General features: G+C 37.3%; 3 protein-coding genes across 12 annotated transcripts in view; 1 reads left to right on the top strand and 2 right to left on the bottom strand.

Annotated features, from left to right (window-relative positions):
• Positions 1-137: 137 nt before the first annotated feature.
• Positions 138-10,940, bottom strand: LOC138027134 (uncharacterized). 9 transcript variants are annotated; one of them, XM_068874642.1, is made up of 10 exons: positions 10,735-10,940; positions 7,375-7,560; positions 6,847-6,972; positions 5,740-5,806; positions 4,987-5,300; positions 4,771-4,859; positions 3,006-3,080; positions 2,856-2,930; positions 1,653-1,712; positions 138-1,512 (listed from the first exon to the last, which is right to left on the bottom strand). In XM_068874642.1, the coding sequence occupies exons 2-10, from the start codon at positions 7,526-7,528 to the stop codon at positions 1,312-1,314; spliced, it is 1,161 nt and encodes a 386-aa protein (XP_068730743.1). In that variant the 5' UTR covers positions 7,529-7,560; positions 10,735-10,940; the 3' UTR covers positions 138-1,311. The 9 variants fall into 9 exon arrangements, with proteins under 9 accessions (XP_068730743.1, XP_068730742.1, XP_068730741.1 ...); XM_068874641.1 differs by having other exon boundaries at positions 7,375-7,555; XM_068874640.1 differs by lacking the exon at positions 10,735-10,940 and adding an exon at positions 8,477-8,561.
• LOC138027138 (uncharacterized) lies at positions 8,713-11,028 on the top strand. The gene is made up of 3 exons (XM_068874651.1): positions 8,713-9,202; positions 10,091-10,234; positions 10,834-11,028. The coding sequence occupies exons 1-3, from the start codon at positions 9,070-9,072 to the stop codon at positions 10,974-10,976; spliced, it is 420 nt and encodes a 139-aa protein (XP_068730752.1). The 5' UTR covers positions 8,713-9,069; the 3' UTR covers positions 10,977-11,028.
• Positions 11,029-11,165: 137 nt separating this feature from the next.
• The window catches only part of LOC138027131 (anoctamin-10-like), a 10,046-nt gene continuing 215 nt past the window's right edge, over positions 11,166-20,996 (bottom strand). The window contains exons 2-12 of one of the 2 annotated variants that reach the window (XM_068874636.1): positions 20,856-20,897; positions 17,854-17,979; positions 17,185-17,374; positions 16,435-16,613; positions 15,391-15,690; positions 14,046-14,179; positions 13,382-13,658; positions 13,188-13,259; positions 12,881-13,005; positions 12,208-12,375; positions 11,166-11,734 (exon numbers count right to left, since the gene is read on the bottom strand). In XM_068874636.1, coding sequence (XP_068730737.1) covers positions 11,569-11,734; positions 12,208-12,375; positions 12,881-13,005; positions 13,188-13,259; positions 13,382-13,658; positions 14,046-14,179; positions 15,391-15,690; positions 16,435-16,613; positions 17,185-17,374; positions 17,854-17,979; positions 20,856-20,897 — 1,779 coding nt within the window. In that variant the 3' untranslated portion in view covers positions 11,166-11,568. Of the gene's footprint in view, positions 11,735-12,207; positions 12,376-12,880; positions 13,006-13,187; positions 13,260-13,381; positions 13,659-14,045; positions 14,180-15,390; positions 15,691-16,434; positions 16,614-17,184; positions 17,375-17,848; positions 17,980-20,855; positions 20,898-20,996 lie in introns of both variants that reach the window. The other variant, XM_068874637.1, reaches the window with a different exon arrangement.

Below are 20,996 nucleotides of genomic sequence, written 5' to 3'. Positions count from 1 at the left end.
TGTTTTTTATTTCATTCATTCATTTTAAAGTAAAGAAAACCAATCAAGGAAATTATGCAATTCACATTGGTTTATATAGTCTGAGGCAGGAGGGGGTGTTACAGACAAGACATGGGCCTTTTTGTCAAAAGAAGAAAACGTTTCCCAACCACAAAATTAGGGAAAACCCTAGCTTGACCTCTTCTTATATATTCCCTGCAGGCTAAAACCACTCAAAATAATCTTAAAGACACAATGCTAGTTGTTCAATATAAAATTAGAGACGTTTTATACTGTTGCAGTAAAATGTTAATTTATCAAGTGACAAGGTTTTCATTTACATGTACAAACCCTCAGAAGTAAGCTCCTTTTTAGTTTGTCCTCAAGTAAGCAGTTGATTTTGACTGAATAAAAAACTTTAAGGTTTTTGCTCCAAAACTGCTCAAAACACTTCTTACGAATAACTGAGGAACCCAAGGGTGGTATTTGACCAAAAGTTTTAAATTGAAAGTTTTGATAATTTTGTGTGGTGAATGGAACATCTTTTTTCACTTGGCCTCTCAAAACCAATCACATCAATGAGTATTACGCTTAAGGAGGATTAAGATAATGTAAGGAGATGTTACAGTTGTTCTGGAATTCAAGAGTGCAAGGTACATGATTGTATACCCAAATGTCCAGAATTTTTTTTCTGGAATATTTCCAGTCTGTTTTGATATTTTTGGTTGAACCACATCTTGTTATTGATTAAGAATGACTGAGGAGAAAAGTTATTAAAATGCCACTTCAAATTATCATTTCTCTACACTTGTCCCAAACATTACCTCTCTATTTGCTTTGCATAATAACAGCATAATAAACCGGTAACAATAGAAGTGATGTGGAATGGGTTCAATAAATTACCAGGACCTTGATGTTACAAACTACTGGTACTTTGGATGGCTGCTTTCAGAAAAAACTATTTCGATGCCATGTAGTCTGTGATGTCAACCCAGTATTAAGCCCATACTCCTTCCTTGTCCAGTTATAAAATCCACATTTTGAGAACCTCTAAAACAGTGAAATGATGGAAAAGTGTTTTTTTGGCAATAGCCACTTAGGTAACTCTCTCTCTTTCCGTCCCATGGCAGTCCCTGTGTGCTGTAGGGGAGGGGAATGTTTTAGTGAAGTAAAAGTTGCAGAATGAAGACTCAATCAAAACAAAATACAATGTTTGCCTTGAAACAGGCTTATTATTTAAAACCTATCCAAGTGGATTTGGAAAATTCAAGTGGTCACCTGGTATGGATCAACCTAAATGGCAAACCGTTTTTTACAACAAACTGTGTGCGTTTATGGTAACTCAATCAAAATGTCCACAGGTAAATTTGACCAGTGATTGTCACAAGAAATGATATCCTGTTTAAACATCAACTTGAATGGCTTCTTTCCATTATTCACTTCGTGCAACAGGACGCACTCGGGTATGTTGTGGGAGTCTAAGCTGTATGCCAACTTCCGCTTTTGCTTAGGCTTCTCAGCAGTGATGCATTCCTTCAATGAGAACAGAAAGGAAAGTCCAGAGCACATTCTTTAATTGAGTCAGTTAAAAGGAGTGCTCAGTAGAAGTGTTGTAAAATTCTGTAACACAAAGAAGTTACAAAACTATCCTAGAACTATTATTTGTCACCAACCTTACTGGGAATCGTCTCAGGAGTGATGTTTGGCATTGCCTGCTCTGTTGAATCCTTTACCTGGCAAACAAAGTAAGATCTGCTAGAGACAAGAAGTGTTCCTGCCAATAATTATAATACAACAATTTAGGGCAACAGACTTGCTCACATGGTCATGAAGGTCAGTGAAGGTCAGGAAGGCTTAAGGCCCAGGGGGAAGGGGAGGGGGGACTCCCATATGGAACAGACTGGGATGCTCGTCGGAAATTTTGAATTAAACCCCTAAAGGAGACCATTTGGGCGTGGCTCAAGCTTTTTGTGACCCCTAAAGGAGACCGCTTAAAACACACACAAATTCAACATGCAATGAGTTTTAATGATATAAAGACATAATCATGGAATGCTTTTATCTAAAAGTAGTTTTTAAAAGCAAAATTTGACTTCTGTTTCTCTTCGTGTAATTCTGCGTTTCTTCGCGGAACCCTAAACGAGACCTTGGCGGCTAAAAATATTGGCACTTTGCCTGGAACACCCTAAGCGAGAACAAAATCCAAAATTTACACCCCTAAGCGAGACAATGAGCATCCCCGTCTGTTTCATAATGGGAGTCCCCCCCCCCCCCTTCCCGGGCTTAAGGTAACCTTGTTATACCCATGCAAATAATATAGTTCTCTTTGCAGGTTTGTATGAAAACTAGGACAGAACCAACTGTAAAGTGACCTTTTAGGTAAAGTAACTGTAACCGTTTATAATGTGTAAATAATAATAATTCTTTTAGAGAAAGGCTGTGGTGGTTGTGGGCAAATACTGGTTGATCTTTTCTTGGTGTGGTTAGGACTTAAGATTTTTTTCTGTAAAAAGTAAACTGTGTTTCAATATGGCAGATGATTGCACCAGTTGGCACTTATCTTGCTTTGTGCAGATTTCTCATTTCTATGACTAAAAATATGGAGAAATATTACCCATTTTCCGACTGGGATTGCCATACTGGCAACCCAGTAATAATATCACCAGCTCAGTAGTGATTCTGGAGTATTCAGTGACTTTCAACAACATAGATTGGTTGCTTTCACAGCTAATCAATAACCTGCTCTCTTCTCTCCCACTGCAAAGAGAGAGCCTGCTTGCAGGCTACTAATCAAAGGCTGCACCCTTCCAAATTCATACTACTACTGAACCACCCCTATATCAACATCGTTAAGAAAATGTTTTGCTTGACCATACCTTATCCGCACTTTTCGACAACTTCTCAGGGACCACAGTTTTACAACTAGGCTGTATAGGTGAGACAGTGGGCTCCTAATCAAAAGATTATAGCTGTTAAAGGTCAGAAGGGAATATGGTCGTTTACATTTTGTGCAGAACTATACATACAAGTGCAGCCAAATTATAGAGTTTCCTTGAATCCACTGGTGTACTGCATCTTGGAAGAGTAGGTGCACTGCCCACCTCACAAACAAAAAAAAATACAACGATATCATCCAAAAAGTTAAATCAGTTTATGTTGTCTTACTCACAAGTCTACTCAGCTGAAGCACATGTGCCACTTTCTTTGTACCGTTATCAATGTCTGTCAATATCTGTACCAGTTGTGTGCCGAGAATCACTTTCTTCCTGATGGAAGAGGTTTCAACTGGCTGAAAATCTAACTTTTTAGGGTTAAAACTGCTAGCCCCAATTAAGCATGGCACATTTTGTTCCACAAAATTTTAGTAACATGTGTACTTCTTGTGGGCAAATGGATATCAGTGTCTGTATGCCTAGCATCAGTATTGCTTTCAATACCAGGGGCCCCGATTCTCGAAGTCCCAAAACTTTTCAGGGCATTTTAGGGTGTCACAATTCCTTTCGTATCTCAAAAATGGAGTCAGGATTTAAGTCATCAAACTTCACAGACATGTTTCTTTTAGTTAGCTTGAAAAAATTTTAAAAGATTGCCTTTCCAAAACAAGCAGTTGGCAGTATCACAAATGGCTTTTCAGGCCCAAAAAGTTTTTGGTACTTTCAAGAAACGGGCCCCAGGCCCCAGTTGTTTGAAGGGTGGATAGCGTTATCCACTGTATAAATCAGTATCCACTGCATAACTCAATAATTATTGTTTTTGCTAGTGTTTATCCACTGGATAGCATTATCCACCTTTTGAACAACCAAGGCCAGTTCTGTACCAACTTATGTTGACACTTACAGGAGGTCTAAGGTTTTAAGGTTAATTTGTCCAGCCCCAAATGAATGACATTTCCTTGCATAGGATTTTAGCCCGGGGGGGGTACTCGATGTATCCCTGGTTGGGGAGGTGCGGCGCGGCCCCTCATACCCTGACCCTGTTTAAGAGAAATATCGCTGATTTTCCTACCCATTTTAAGACAGAATTCTGATTTTTGATACCCTGTTTAAGACATTTAACCCAGTTTAAGACAAAAATTGATAAATCGATACCCTGATTAAGACAAAAAATGCTAAATTCGATACCCTGTTCAAGACAAAAATCCCGAAAACCATACCCTGGCTGGCCGCACGTCCCCATTAAGCCCTTATAAGGGAGTACCCCCCCCGGGGATTTTAGTCATATTCTATGCGTATTTCTTGTGGGTGTTTTACTTTCCACATCTTGATAGGCATGTGATTCATGCTATTTACTAGGTTTAGCATGAAATATATGTTCCATCTTTGTACATGTATGTTGTCCTTTTCTAGTGATTAAAGTCTCACCAAAAGATGGAACTGGATGGGTAATTAAACTCAGATCTGCAAGTTGCTATATGCTCCCCTCAACATTAATTATTTTAGCAGTTACTGGCAGTAATAATTATTGAGGCTCAGAAAAATAATTTTGAAAAAAGAAAACTAAACGCAGAGCTAGAAATACCGGTACTCTTGCTGATATTTTATTTGATTCACCTTATATACTTACAACTATTACAAGTTTACTAAGTTTTTTTTGTTATATATTTTCTAGGTTCAAATGTTTTTAACTGTCTTGTGTATGTTGTGTATTATGCTTGACTTATTCTTGAATAAAAATAGAAAGTGCCTGCAGACAGCCTTGAAATGTAATATAATCACAGTACTTTATTAATACAAATGCCTTCCAAACTTATGACAAACCACTTGAAAAGAGAACAGGTAAAGCAAACCTTACTTCTTTCTTGTCCAGCTCATCCAGGTGTGCATCAGAGCCAATATTTTCAACAGGTGCTATCTTTTCTTTTCCACCTACTGCTGGTTCCTCTGAAGATGTGATTAAGTCCAAACATTTTAACTATTTTTGCACTCTTATGTAATCTGCTCCTGACTAAACTAATAAAAAAACTATTGGAAGCAAAAAAATGAATCATCCTCACCATCAGGAACTCACCCATTATAGGCGAAAGATCTTCAGGAACAAGGTCTTTAAGAGAAATGTTCAAGTCTTCAGAAAGAAATGTTGAATTATGTGGCTTTGAGAGTTGTGAGTTGTTGTCTGGCACATCATCCAAGGAACCATCTGGTAAATCATTGTCAAGGGAAGACAAACACAGAGACATGGATTTGATAGTAGAAAGTACATGGTTGGTGCTGCATGGTGTATTACCGCACACAGAGCAAGAGGACATAGATTTCGAAGAATAGGTAGTCTTTGATATCAAAACTTTTGACTTCTTTGAAGATCCCCTTTTTAAATGTCTTGCACTGTAAGGAAAAAAAGCTAAAGATGATATTGACTCAACGCAGATGTGGCTGAACACAAGTGCTATGCTGATTGGAAAAACTACATTACCCATTGCCAGTAGATTTTACGCGTCAAGGGGGGTGGTCCAGGCCAATTCAGGTGTTGATGGGTTAACATCCACTCAAAAATGTCCCCATTTAACCCATTGACTCCAAGGAGCACGACTTAATAGATTTTACTCTGTCTAACGCTAAACCATTTTACTCGTCAAGGGGGAAAGTCCATGGCGGTTCAGGTGTGGATGGGTTTAATTCTTTTAAATTTCCAATTTACCCTTCCCCATCTGAGAGTGACCATTATACGTTTTACTCATCAATTGGGGTACCTTAGGCTGGTATGAATATGTCAAAAGTTCTTTCACAGAATTCAATAATCTCTCCTTATTCTAATATGAATGACCTGCATTCTTTACTATCTGTGGAACTTGCTTCATGGGGCAAATTGTCGACTGAAAGCACTTTGTTTTCTGAAATATAGAATGAAATACCAGAAAATGATTTACACTCCCTAAAAGCATGAAAATTTACATCAGAGGAATGGATGACTTAGACACTGCCAAAAAAAGGAATGATAGTGCCACACAAACTGGTGGTAAAGCAGCAGTACCAGTAAAAACTAGCAGTAAACAAGGATTTAGTGAGGTGTGTTTGATTGCTGTTTTGTCATCTACAGGGCATTTTGATATTTTGGGAAGAATCATTTTGTACCCTTTTCTAGTATTTTTGCTTTTTCTCTTATTGCCAATTGTCTTATTAAAAACAATAATTATGGAATACATATGTTATCCATCAATATGCATTTTCTGATATTATAACAGTAGCCAAACAGCATGACTGCCCAACATTTACAGCATGGAGTATTATTGGAAGGTCACCCACCCAAGTATTAACTCCATCCAACAGGACTTGACTTCCCTTGGGCAAGCTGTAACACTATCACATGAGATCAAGGCTATAATCTGTGCCAGAACAAGAGGGCATCCAAATGCTGAAATCACATGGTACTACGATCTATGCTCGAGGGACATCCTGTAGGACTGACATGATTAGAATGCAATCTCCTCAAACACAATTATTTTGACTTCTTTAGGCAACACACTGGGGCCATAGTCGTGATGCCAGGAGGTCTCATTTTCTGCTGGATGGTAGCAGAAAAAAGATTACTTGTGCCAAAGAGGGGTTTGAAAACATTCTTGACTAGACGTCACATATTTGAGCGCACACAACCCAAATCATGTTGTCTCAACTATTTTGTTCTTTTAAAGAATAATAGTTTGGGCAATGCAACATGGCTCTTCTCACAAAATCTGTGAATGCCACTTCAACAACTGATCACTTATTCTTATGATCAGAGAGCAATTTTCAGTGAAATAGATTGTTACTATTACTTTAAAAGTTGGTGTGACATGGAAGGATGATAATAATAATAATAATAATAATAATAATAATAATAATAATAATAATAATAATAATAATAAATTATAGATTACTAAAATTTGACTCTTACTCGTATGCCTTGCCTCTTGGCTTTGTGCACAAGGTGTTCTGCTCAAGGTCTTTTCTAAAGGAATATTACTAATGTTTCGAAGTGCCAGACTCACGCCTTGCCGTCTTGATGAAGTCATCCATGAAGCTGTTGGAAGAACATATTCAAACATTCCCCACTCATATTCTTCCAATGGCAGTCACCAACACAGCATAGAGAGTGAATATTACAAGTTAGCAAGGGTGCCTTGTCTCTGTCTTCATTAATGATTGGTTTTCCTGTAAGATAACTACCAGAGTAAATGGGGGCAAAAAATGTTTTGTTATGTTGTTTCAGTAACTTTGATCAAAAATGCTATTTAAGTTTGTTTCATGAATTGGTGGTTCTAGGCATAGGTCTATTCTCGATTTGACAGGTGGGAAAAGTTAACTTAGCAATGAAGGATTCTTAAGATTTCCTTCATCCATAAAGTAACTAGATCCTGACTTTACAACTTTTGTCAATGGGTCCTGTCCCCACACACCTGCAGATTATAGATGCCATACTTGCCTTTCCCTTTAGTCCCTTGCTTCAAAGTCTTTCCTTTGGAGTAAGGTATCCATGAATCCTCTGGTGTGTCTGGTGTAAGGAAAAGCTTTCCCTTTGTAATTTGAACTGGCTGACTCTTGGAGTATGTGGCGATCACCTTTTTCCTCTTAAACATTCTTGGAAGAATTCCTTGCAAACTTGGCTTCAGTGCCAAATTCAAATAACAAGTAGATCTTATAAAATATGAAATTGGCTCTGTCATAAGTAAGCCCCCACCCCCAACAAAAGAAATAAGATGAGAAACCAGACATCATAGTTAATTGAGGGACCGGTTATGAAACCTTAAAACCTTCAAAAGAGAGAACAATGGCGCAATGGATGTTGAATTGACAGTGACAGAGCACAATCTTTTGTTTTCGCTTCACACGGATTTGCAAATTAGTTGCGCATAATAGGCCATTTTACAGTTGTTTGCTCAGCGACCTAGCCTATGAATGGCTCCGAGGCTGCTGGTGACCTTGTATTGATACAGCCCTTACTGCCTTTATCATATAAATTGTGGTGTTGTAATTCTAATTAGTCCGTATTAACATTACAAAAGAACGAAGGTTTGTATCAAAACAGGGTCACCGGCAACCTCGCTTCCATTCTTAGGCCAGGTAACTTTGCTACAACTATAAAATGGTCTATTGAATCGAAAGATTTGATTGGTTATCTTCTCGAAAAGAGGTGTGTTTTGTGCACCGTCAAGGCCAAAAATACAGACAAAAACATGAAACAAAATGACTTGTCGAGTTTCAAAACCATCTATATAATAACTATGCAGACATGAAATACTCCGTGACCGGCACTCCACACAAATCTCTGCAGCATAAGGCTCAAAGCATAAAGCATTGTTTTCATGTATGCGTGATTATTGAATGATGATTAAACAAGCTTTAGAGCATCCTTAGCCAGGAACGTCAAACGATTGATTTTCAGGAAACTGGAAAATTTTCATACCGTGAGCCGGTCACGGAGTACTTTAGAAATGCTGTCCGACTAGTACTGCCGGACATGTTGCTAGTTTAAGCGTAAAAGCTTCGTGTTCCCGACTTTGCAAGCTTTGTGAATGCAGACTGACCTTATTTAAGTCAGACACCCAAGACAAGTAACACTTTCGACTTCCTCAGCGGCGTCGCCATTTTTTAAAACACTTTTCGTACTTTGCCGATTAAGCCGAGGATTCTGACGATGTAAATTAGGTAACGGTGATTGGTTTAAAATTTCCGGTATTATTTTCCGGGAATGGTATGAGTTGGCGGGAAAGTAGAGCGGGAAACGGCGCGTTTTGCAGAGGGAAGAGAGAAGGAATATTCGAGAGGATACGATTCGTGCATAGAAAGGCGAGATTTCTCGTATTTTTAACTCATTCAACGTACTCCAGAGGTAATTTGATACATTTGGATTCAAGTAAGTGCAGTTTTTTGTCTTAAACACCGAATCAAGAGCATACAAATTGAGAAATTGAGTGAACGACCTACTTCACGTAAAAGTGTAACAATTGACTCGCTTTCAGCACATTTAGTCGAACTATTTTGAATTTGCGTGGTGGCATTAACAGATTTTTTGTGACAAAAAGAGTCTTTTAATTAAGAGTTACTGTCATATATTTTAATCTACTGAAAATTGCTTTCTAATTTTTACAGTCCCCTTGGTCTATCAGTGATAGGTGCAATGAGCACAACACATTCTCCATTTTTCTATCACCACGTCCCTCATTCTCCATTTCTTCCTCCACCGATGATCCAAGTTGCACAGTCACCGACGCCATTTGTACCCGATATCGACAACCTCATGCAAAACACAGGTAGTCTGCTGAGCAATTATCCCTTCCTACACATCCTTTTGTAGACTTTCCCGCTAACAAAACCTTCTAAAGAGGCCCTCTATCAATTTGGTTTGAAGCAGGAGCTCTATGACTCAACCTCGTCGCCAGGGTCTTTCTTCTTCCCTGAGGTTGACTCATAGAGCTTGTACAGTGGCAGAGGCAAGCTCCTTCTCGTGGGCTCCTGGTAGAAGACAAGACCGGCCATTGCATTGATGGATTGGGTAACTTTGAATAATGTGATACACAGCTTGGTGGTGCAAATTAAGAGTTGCTGTTGTCTGGACTCACGGTTGAGTTAGATTTTAAGTAATATCAGGACTGATAGCTGTTTCTACATACGTAGCATTATAGACTATGAGCCTTTTTTGGACATCAATGCTACTCCGTCCACATTTTGCTCTCTAATCCGAAAATACTTCAAAGCAAAAAGTTAGCATTTAACTATAAAAAAATAGGCATCCAAATCAACTTGTTTGAAATGGTTTATGATCTGCTAAATATTTCTACCAATGGAATAGCCCATTTTCGAGTTGCTACATGCCTCAGTTTCAAAAGCGAATCCTGGTGAACAAACCATTCAAATGGAAATGAGTTGCGTATTCTTATGCAAATCAAACTCATTTCCCTTACAATAGTTGAGCACCAAGACTCACTTCGAAACCGAGACAAACAGCAACTCGGAAATGGCCGATTAATATTCCCTGACAATTTATTTATTTACTTCAAGATTTGTACATATAGAATATGTACAGGTGTTAGAACAAAAGGATATAGCATCCCCTACAAGGTTCAACCACCTTCACCACAATGAAAGAGCTTGCCCCCAAAAACCTAACAATGTTGTAACTTTTTTGTTGTCATAAATAGGAAGGAATAAGAGAACCCGGTCGCCCTATTCATTAAACCAAAGCTTTCTCTCTCCTGCACCTGTCGTCCCTTCTGTATCACCAACACCAAAGCCACTGAAAACAGCCCCCAACAAAGAAAATATTCCATCATCTTTGCAGAAAGGTAGGAATCATTTTTTAAATTCCTCACTGTTCTGCATTCCAACCGGTCACATGTACGATAGATGACGATAATTTTGACAGAAGAACGTAAATCTTATTACTAAACTCAGTGTCTGAAATTGGAAGGCTTTGCTCCTTGGAATAGTCCATTTTACAGTTGTTTGCTAGTAGCCTATGAATGGCTGCGAAGCTGCTGGTGACCTTGTTGATACAGACCTCACTGATTTTATCACGTAAACTCTGTTGTTGCAATTCTAATTAGTCCACATTAAGTTAGAAAAGCACAAAGGTTTGTATCAAAACAGGGTCACCAGCAGCCTTGCTTCCATTTTTAGGTCAGGTAACTAGATACAACACTGTAAAATGGTCTTTGAAAAGAAGGCTGTTATGTGGTGTTGTAGCAGCTTTTATTGTTATCAGGTCCAAGTCATTGTTTCCAATGTTTGGTCTTAGGACCTCTTATGTTTTCTTGGTTTAGTTAGCAGGCCAAGCACATTTTACCTTCCGAGCGGCTACATTGCCTCAAAGTCTATTGTTTCTTTGTCAAAAATTGGGTTGCTTTTGAAGGTAAAACCCAACTGTTCCTCCATTTTCTTGCAGAACAAGTTGTACCCAATTTTTCACCTCTGTTGAAGAAAGAGAAAGATTCTCTTAACCAAAAAGAAAGAGTCCTGGATGCCTCACCAAGCCAAACAAAAGTGCCAGAGATCAACTTGTTTTCAGGGGATGAAATATTTGCCTGAAAAATACTTCATGTTCTGAAGATGACTCCAAAATATTTAATCAAAAGACAATATATTGTAAAACTATTAGCTGATGCATAATATGGACATTTAGAGCCAGCCTGACATTTCATAGCTCCAAATTTCTCAGGTAAAGAGCCCATTGATGGGACTTAAAGCATTAAGAAGTGAAAGAAAAGAACACATAGGTATTCATAACTTAATTTATTGCATAGTACAAATCTCCTTTTAAATATACATCACTATCATTATTGTTATACCATGTTCATTTTGCACCAGCTGGTATCCTTTTGAAGTGATTGACCTTAATTGCCTGCCACCTGCTAGTAATAATTTAATGGTAATTTATGTATTCCATAATAATTCCACTGCTAGTACCAGTAAATCCATTGAATGATCGTATTACAGGTGTTTCTTGTTTATGCGTTGGTTGGTGCAAACCTTAAATGTAGACTTATCACCATGTTGTGATATAAATAGACATGAAAGAAATCACTTAAGCTGTGACTATTAATAATTAATTTTATGAAAGTGCTTTGGACTGATAGGCTTGGACCCACTTCATGTCAGAAAACTGTAGTTATGGCACTGCCTACTCTCCTTTCTCTTTCCTTTGTTTTTCTTCTTGTTTCTTCTCGTATTCCTCTCTGGCAACTGCAATTCGTACCCATTTCGGTTTTTCAGACACCAAGCATCTTGCAATTACAGCACAAAGGATCAGGAAATGCTCAATACTAAACACAATCGCAACAACATACCTAACAAAGAAAACAGACATAAGCAAGACCATTGCACAGGTTTAATGTCTTATGGTTTGCCTATGAAATTTGTGATGGGACTAGTTAGGAAAATCTGTGTTACTTAGTCACCACTTGAAATTAACAAGATGAAATTCTCAGCATATGACATGCTCAAAACACTTTAAAACAATAATATATTTTTTAATAATTCCTTAAAATGGGACATGTTTTTTTTAGTGGATGTAGAGGTAGTTAAACCATTGACCCCTGAACCACACCCCATTGATGAGTAAAATCGTCTGGAGTCAGTAAAATCTCTCAGTCTCACTCCTAGGGATCAATGAGTTTAACTTTAAAAACCAGTCAGCACAGCAATGACAGGTGACACAAAAAGAAAAAAACAAGATTGGTTGCATGAATGCCATAAAACACTTTTTCAGTATCTGTTGATATGCATTCAGCACAGTATCAAGTATGGATCTTTGTGTTACCTTCCGTAGCCATCAACAATGTACTGATCATTCTCAATGGTCTCATACATCCAGGGACACCAAACAGCAAGTTGTTCAGAGGAAAATCCAACAATTAAGCTGTTTGTAAGCATGGAGAGAACCATCATGGCATAAAGTACATTGTACCATACTCCAATATTAGATGCCCTGTCAGTGAAACAAAAGAATTGGAACCAGTTCAGTGACTATATAGTAAATCTATGATCTACAAGAAAGCAATTACTTGACAGATTTTTACAGAATTGCAGTCTGACACTTATTAATTCTTGTTAAATATTAAGTAATTTCAAAAATGTAAATACATCATGCACTTCTGCATTCTAGTTGTCTAAAGTTTCTAAGTCATAAGTTGGTATCTTGCAAAATTAATATTTACCACAATGACATAGTCAAGCATAATGTTTAGCTATTAATGGAACTAGACTAGACCACAGAGCAGTAAAAACTTACCGGTACCTTGACATTAAACAAATTTGAGCGATTATTCGTCACATGACAAGCTAACAAAAACTCTCACATTTTACAACAACTTATGGGCACAAAATGAATGAATCTAGGGTGTCTACTAAAAAGTACAAATTGATCATCTCAGGGTTCAGTGAAAATCAAAGCTAACTATTGCAAAGTTTTAATAGAACTGATACTCGATTACCTCCTGACTCTTGGTCGCTGATACACATAAAGCAATTTAAACAAGTCAGCTCTTCCCTCAATGAACAAAAACAAAATGCTAACAGCTGCAGCAAGTGGAAAGGCAGAGGCAAATAATGTCACATACTGAAAAAAAGAAAGGGTGTCAAAGAAATAAGTTTAGTCAAAATCAGAAGGCCAAATATTACATAGTTTTTTGTGTTAGGGAACTTAGTAAGATCCATTACACATCCTTTACAATGTCATAAGCTGCAGAATGTGGAGTACAAAAAATGAAATAATGTCTCATTTGTAAATAAACAACTCACCCCAAACTGCACAACCATTTCCAAATAATCATCAAATTGTTCATATTCCTCCAAAACAATGTCTTGTTGCACCTTTGAAGCAGAAAAGAGGTCATGTTCCTTAGTTTGCTCTTGATCGAGTTCATGAATACAACATCAGTGCTATGGCAAGCTTACATTCTACCTTGACCATAGGTCTTAATGTTCTCACCAACCTGAGATGGAATGAAAACTTTTTCATCAGAATCTTTCTTACTCTTGGCATACTCTCGCTGTATTTTCCACACATGACCTTTTTCTGTTAAATAAGGGAGAAGTGATTCTGTGATGAGGCGGCGGATTTCATCACCCCAAAACAATCCAACTAGTTCTCTACGTAGAGCTACAACATTTAATTGATAAAATGCAATGTAGAACAATGGCAAGAAGCAGTCAAACACTTCAAACAGCACACGCTTTATGATGAGGGAGTTGTCCCAGTCTCTCTCTGTCCTGTTAAAAAGAAATGAGAATGCACAAAGTATGTTTTAGGTTCCACAAATAGTTTATGGCATAATTTATTGTTCATATCCTAGTCCCTTCTTGGTTGAACCTATAATAATAATTACTATTGCCTCTTGGCCTTACATGTTCATCATTCCCTTGCCAATATTAATTCACAAATCAGTCCTCCCTTCGGTAAAATGGGGTGGAAATATGAACTTGTTTACTTGACAATCCCCCACTCCTGCACTCAACAAACAAACAAACAAAAACAAAGTTTTCATGCTTATGGAATTGGCCCACAAGATGGTTGAACTCTTTGTAGTTGATAATGTGCATAAGAATTTCTTCATGCAAAAAATATAATTTAATAGAATGTCAAACTCTTGGTCATACCTATGATTTTCCAAATCAGTGCAAATGTGTGCCACAGAACGGTAAAGTTTGTTCAATATGTTTATTACCACGGAATGACCAATAGTAGGAATCAGATAGCCATAGTACTTGTTATCTGCAGCAAAAATATGGCCCTGAAAAACACAGAGAAACAAATTTAAGTGGACAAAACTTTGATACTTCAGTCACTGGTTTGCTAAAAAGTTACTGTGCAATCACTTAAACAGTCAAGTACATACATACATACATACATACATACATACATACATACATACATACATACATACATACATACATACATACATCATACATACATACATACATACATACATACATACATACATACATTACTTTAATAATTGACCGCTCCCCATAGGGGCTTTTCAGGGCCAATGAAACACAACAAAACGACAGAACAGAACAACAACTCAACTCAACTCAACTTTATTACAACTTTACAATACAAGTTGGGGTAGTTTACTCCGCAAATAGCTGAGAAGCTAGTCGAGGCGGGGCAAAACAAATACACGAGCAACTCAAATAAGTACCTCAAAGAAAAAATAAAAACCTTAAATTAAAACAAATTAAAAACAAGCCTTGCAGATTACAAAATTAAATAGATAACAAGTGTATCTATGTACCTACTTTTTGGATAATCATGGGGATTTGAATATAGTCATCCTCTTTTTCTAAAATATCAAATAGCAATTTGCGAAGAACTCGTTTGAAAGTTCTTTTAGGAAGATCCTTTATATAGCGTGGTATCTTATTCCACAGTTTTACTCAGAGTCGAGAGAAGAAATTGTTTTGTATTTCCAATCTAGAACTTTTGACAAAGAATTTTCCAGATGTACACGATCGTGTATTGTATGAGTGAATATTAGAAATTTTCTGAAATAAATTTAACATGTTTGTTGGAGCTTTACCATTGTTGATATCATACTGTAACATTAAAGTTGATACCGATTCATAATAAAGAAAAGTTATTGGTAGCACGTTTGCTTCAAGAAATAAAGGAATAATTATTGCATGTTCATGTCAGTCTGTGAAGTACAATAACCGAAGAGTCCTTTTCTGAAAAATTAAAATTTTATTAAGATGAGTCTTGCATGCCAGGCCCCAGGCAGCAAGACCATAGGTTAGATAAGGATGAACTAGTGACTTATAGATATTCAAAAGTATAGTATTGATCATCACTTACTGACAAGAACCTGCAACAAGACATTGAAGTTTGGTTCTAGGTAAGACTACACATTTTTATGATGACCTCAAAAATTCACAGATAAACAAAAACTGAAGCTCCCTAGGGACTTAAAAAGACAGAGGTTACTACATAAAATCCTACCGGTTCTGCAAAGTAAGCAAATGATGCAACATATACTGGGCTTTCTTTGTCCTTGATATAACCATTAAAGTTGAGTGAGCAAAGCATGGCCCCAAAAGCCAAGAGAAGAATGGGAAGAGTTAAAATAAGACTTAACCCATAACGTAGCCATCTCTTCCACCTTGGAAAATACTTCTCCAGTTTGCCAGTGACAGGGCTGGGTCGCATATCACCTGAGAATTCTGGACGCAGAAGTTCAGAGTTTTCAATTTTATGTGTGCGCCACATGAAGGAATATTCTGACTCTTTCCTCTTCCATATCTTGGATTTAAACAACGAAATAATATTATTTAAATTGAAAGATTAAACCATAATAATTATTATCATATTTGACATTTATTCCTTTGATTTCATGCAACACTTTGCATAAATCAAAGTATGGTCAACCATTATCATGGCTCTTATTTGGGTGCATCTTTGAGTGCTTAATCTAGTGTTTAACAATCATTATTCGCCTCAGGCTCAGTGATTATTGGTGAATATTTACCGAGATGAAGTAGAGGTGAATGTTCACCGATAATCACTGAGCCTGAGGCAAATAATTGTTTTAGTATAAATACACAGGTGATTATTTCAAAAAAGAGAAAAAAAACATTTCAACGCCAAATCATCTTCACTTACAGTGGCAAAACAACTACTGGCAGCCATTTTGTCGGTCAAGGTGATTATTGGCTGATAAACCGAGATAGCGAGCCAATGAGAGCGCGCGATTTTGTATAATCACCTGTGTTATACTAATAATAATAATTACCTTTCAACAGTTGCCGTTACATGGCAAGTCTGTTTTATCCGGTTGAGAGATAAACAAAGGAAGTAACACAATGTATTGACTATTAAATAACAAGAGGCCACTTTTATTCTGCTACAACAGAGCTGCCATTTCATTCACTCCACCTAGAACTAGGGCCGAGAGTAACAAGGTCTTCTCCACAGGGGTAGACCCAGCATTACATTTGCATTATTACACCAAGTGGGTGCACAATCATCCTAAATAATATTACTTACTGTAAGAAAGCTAATCGCCCAGAAAGCCATAAAGACCTCATATAATGGTAACAAGGGGTTATCATCAACAGTTACTCCTTGAGGCTTAAAAAAATACAGTAAGATTCCTACAAATGCAATTGGTACTAAGGTCCAAGTAAAGCAAGTCATCCATCCAAAGTAAAATGCAACACTTTCTCCTGCGGAAAAAAAAAAGATCCAAAGCCATATGGGTAGCAAACAAAAATCAAGATAAAATTATACTAACTATGATCAGGGGCGGATCCATACCAGTTTCCACCGTTTTACGGAAATTGGTCAGAAACACGGAAAAGGGGACTCACTCTCTCACTGGAGCATGCCCCTGGACCCCCTTAGAAACCAACCTCATTTCCAGGGAAAAGTCCCGTCCCACTCTTGGCAGTGAAAAGTCCTGGGAACAAGGCTGCCTAGAAACTTTTTCGTTGTTTTAGAAACCGATCATTATGTATCCAAGATCCGCCCCCAATGATGATAATGGTGACGGAGAGATGATAATGATGATGATGATGATGACGAAGATGACAGGCTGAAGCTGGTGTTTTCTGGTATTTTGTATTATTATGTTCGCAACATGACAACATGCCAAAAATTTTGATTGCACTTAACACAGTCATGGTTACCATAACAGTGTAACAGACTCAGATTTACTTTCATTATCATTGTCTAATTCACAATGGAATTCATTGTGGTTCACTTGAGGTTAAAGCAGCTTTTATTATTTTTTTGTACCATAATAATCCCTTATCTCTTGCAAAGGACACAAAATCACATTCTCTTTCATTCTCTTCCATATCTTCTCTCGTTCACAAGCTTGGTGAAGCGGAAATGCAGACTCCAAGATTGGAGGTTTAGAATGTAGACAATCTGTAATGAATGCATGCTCCCCTCTGAACTTGATTCCATGAGACATAAGATGCTTCTAAAAATGATAAAAAATAAAATAAGGAACAAGCATTTACCTGTGGTGTTTTTTTGGGTGGACAGTATGTGCGTGTCCAACTCCATATTTATCTTTGACAATGTAACAATGTGACTATTGAGAAGTACCCTGATGCGTGGACTCAAGATACCATTAAAGCTCGGTGCAAACGGCATGACTATACCGGGGTTGGGGTTGGGGTGAGGTTGTAGGGGTTGGGGGGTAGGGGGTGCTATGAAACAAACCAAACCTTAACGAAGAAAATTCTATTTTCCAAAACGAAGAAAATATGGGGAGGCAAATAACATAGACATTTTAAAAATAATTATTTATAATTAGAATAGTGCAAGCCTAATGAAAGAAAATTAAGCTAAGTTTGTGAAAACACTTAAAGGAACTAAAAAAAATTACAGGTGTACAGCTCTACTGATATTTAAATTTATATGATAAAGATGTGTTATCAAACAATCATACTTTACTTTGTCATACTGGATAGATTCCAGGCAGATCTCAAACAAGTGTGCCCTTTCAGCTGAGGTGAAAAATGAATGTTGATCTTCACTTCCAGTAAAGTCATTGATTTTGTCTATGACAAACTCTTGTATCTAAAAGGTATGGAAAAGCAAAAACGTAAAATTCAAGCAGAAAGAAAGGTTTCCCTTAAAAGAAAGTAAACCTCAAACAAGGGAGAGGTTCTGTTATTTTTACTCAGAAACTTATCATACAAAGTTAAATCAAGCATATTCCTCTCTGCCCAAAATTCTAAAAACCAATGATCAAATCCAATGAGAGGCAGATACTTAAGATTTTACCCCTAAAGTCATATGCATTTATGTCCCCATTAAAACCCTTTGACGTCCAAACCGGCCTAAACCAGCCAGACTTAGTATTTTACTCTGTCTAACGCCAGATGATTTTACTCGTCAATGGGGAACCCCTGGGAGTCAATGGGTTAAGGTGACCCAATCCTCCACATGTCCCAATTCCCAGGTTGCCAGACCAGGTAACTTGCACATAACAGTTGTCCAAGACTTGCACTTGGATGTGAGTCCTTTGAGAAAAATAGATAACTGGCCCAGGTCTATCTTTTTGCAAGTCCATCTAGGGATTATAAACGTTCAACTCCCTGAAGAAATTAGACCTAATATTCCAAGGTATAAAGATTCCCCAATAAATTATCATATACTTTCAGTACTTGTACCTAAATTTGCAATGCTTTGATTAACAATTCCATGAGCATGCATTGGATATGAGATGGTAAATACCGAAAGAGGCGCATAGCACTGATGGCTATAACCAGTCTCATATCCAACCTGTGCTCATGAAATATTATTGTTAATTAAAGCAGCATTAAATTCTGAAACTTTGACAATATTAGAGCAATTGATAATCACTAAGATCACCGAGAACTGACAATCGATAGCTGATATGACCATACCAGGACATAAGGTATCAGGGTTTTCGCTTGAGGCCGGACGCCGGACGTTTCGTCCGGTGGTTTCCCATTCCATGTCTGGTAGTTTGATGCCAATATTTGACTTGTTTTTTTTTTTTAATTATAATTCTTTAACTTACTTTTCAAAGAGAATTTGAGTGAACTGCAGCCTTGCCTAGGAAACTGATTTTTGGGTTCCAGAAACACTGGAAACAGCCTTTCTGAGTGTTTTATTTTAAGAATTTCCTGGGGCGACATGCCCCTACAAACGGCCCCCCCCTAGGTAGCTCGTGCCTTCCACACTCACAAGGTGCCTTGCAGCACCAAAAATGTCACATCCAGTGCTTTCAGAAGTCTGCCCACTACTTTACAAAACTTTTGAAAACCCTGAGGTATATGAGCTGATTACCGAGATTGAGTGAACTGATCAGCAAACTAGAAACACAATATCTGAGGTCCAAAATTTAATAATATAATACATACTCCGTATATGCTATCCACCCACAGTTGTATGGATTAAACCATCTCAATTTTTCTTTAGGATGGCATTTTTACTGCAACTACACAAATCCTTTTAATTAATTAAATGCTTGTTACAGCAAATTTGGACTGTACACAATGTCTTATTATAATGTCCAACCAGAGGTTGATTTGCTGTTGGAACAAATGAGTTCTTTTGTTTCAATTGTTGGCAAATTTGAATATTAAAAGAAATGTTTGTAAACAGTGTGTATTGGATTTTAAAATCCAGATGGAATTACACCAAGTTAAGGACGGTGCCAATTAATTAAAGATATTTTTGCCCCGGTGTGTGATTATGCAGGAAATGTAGATCTTAACAAGTGTTATTGAAATCCAAAAAGAAAATTGGGGGTAACCACGCATTTTTCGCAGATAATTCATGAATAATATTTGTAAAAAGCTTTAAAATACAAAGCAATGTATGGCGTTCTTTCTCAAATTGAAGCTTGATTATCTCTCAAAAATGCATGGTTACACCCAATTTTCTTTTTGGATACCAAGAGTACTTACTAAGATCTACTTTTTCCGGATAGTTTTAAACCGCGCAATAATATCCCTATTAGTAAGCATCGGCAATAGGAAATCCGAGTATCTGGAGATGAGCAGAACGTATGCGCATTAACAATAGTAGGCACCGTCCTTAAAGACATTCAAGCAAAATGTATTCATGGTAGTTGCAGTAATGTAACCTCACATTACAATGCATAAGCGATGTTTTTCGTGATGTCACCCATTGTTATTAATAAGCGCCAGCCAGAACCTAATTGGCTGTTGAAACAATGACTTCTTTTGTTCTGTGGTTGGCAAATTTGAATATCAAAAGAAATGTGACGTCAATGTTTGTAAACAAGAAATATCGCTATATTTCTTCAATGGGGGCTTTTATAACCTCCAAAAAAGTGTACAAGTAGGAACAAGTAGGAGTAGGAACATCGCAGAAACAAGGGGGAAAAACAATAAGCTAATACTTATGAAGTGTATTCAAGGTTGAAATAAAATTAAAAAGTAAATTTGCGGAGGAGATCGATTTAAAAATTGAAAAAAAATTGTTATGACAGAGAGACAAGCAGACATCCGACATCCATCAGTAAAATTAAGCTGGATGATTTTAAGGACGGTTCCTACTATTGTTGTTGCGCATACGTTCTGCGCATCTCCAGATACTCGCATTTCCTATCGCCGATGCTTACTAATACAGAGATATTATTGCGCGGTTTAAAACTATCCGGAGAAAGTAGATCTTAGTAAGTACTATTGGTATCCAAAAAGAAAATTGGGGGTAGCCATACATTTTTCAGAGATAATTAAGCTTCAATTTGAGAAAGAACGCCATACATTGCTTTTTACAAATATTATTCATGAATTATCTTTGAAAAATGCGTGGTTATCCCCAATTTTCTTTTTGGATTTCAATAACACTTGTTAAGATCTACATTTCCTGCATAATCACACATGCATCGGGGCAAAAATATCTTTAATTAGTAGGCACCGTCCTTAATTAACCTTCTGTTAATAAAGGTGTACCTTATTTTCCTTTGTGGCTTTCTCAATACCATCTTCTTCAGCCTACAACAAGATTTTTCGGTCATCAAATTACATAATCTTTTCACTTCTTGATAGAATGAGCTAACACATAAACACACCCCCACATATCAAACCAAACAA

The sequence above is a fragment of the Montipora capricornis genome, chromosome 12 (assembly GCF_036669925.1).
Source record: "Montipora capricornis isolate CH-2021 chromosome 12, ASM3666992v2, whole genome shotgun sequence".
Lineage (NCBI taxonomy): Eukaryota > Metazoa > Cnidaria > Anthozoa > Scleractinia > Acroporidae > Montipora > Montipora capricornis.
The sequence above is the reverse complement of the archived record's forward strand: the minus strand, read 5'-3'. Positions and strand labels throughout refer to the sequence as shown.

Bases quoted from the DNA above. Each gene is read 5' to 3' on its own strand.
- LOC138027134 (XM_068874642.1), bottom strand. From the start codon at position 7,528: ATGTTTAAGAGGAAAAAGGTGATCGCCACATACTCCAAGAGTCAGCCA. The intron at 1,713-2,855 runs GTATGGTCAAGC...TTTGTTTGCCAG, and splicing joins TGTCGAAAAGTGCGGATAAG to GTAAAGGATTCAACAGAGCA. The intron at 1,513-1,652 runs GTTGGTGACAAA...TTCTCATTGAAG, and splicing joins CTGAGACGATTCCCAGTAAG to GAATGCATCACTGCTGAGAA.
- LOC138027138 (XM_068874651.1), top strand. From the start codon at position 9,070: ATGAGCACAACACATTCTCCATTTTTCTATCACCACGTCCCTCATTCT. The intron at 9,203-10,090 runs GTAGTCTGCTGA...TGTCATAAATAG, and splicing joins CAACCTCATGCAAAACACAG to GAAGGAATAAGAGAACCCGG. The intron at 10,235-10,833 runs GTAGGAATCATT...ATTTTCTTGCAG, and splicing joins TCCATCATCTTTGCAGAAAG to AACAAGTTGTACCCAATTTT.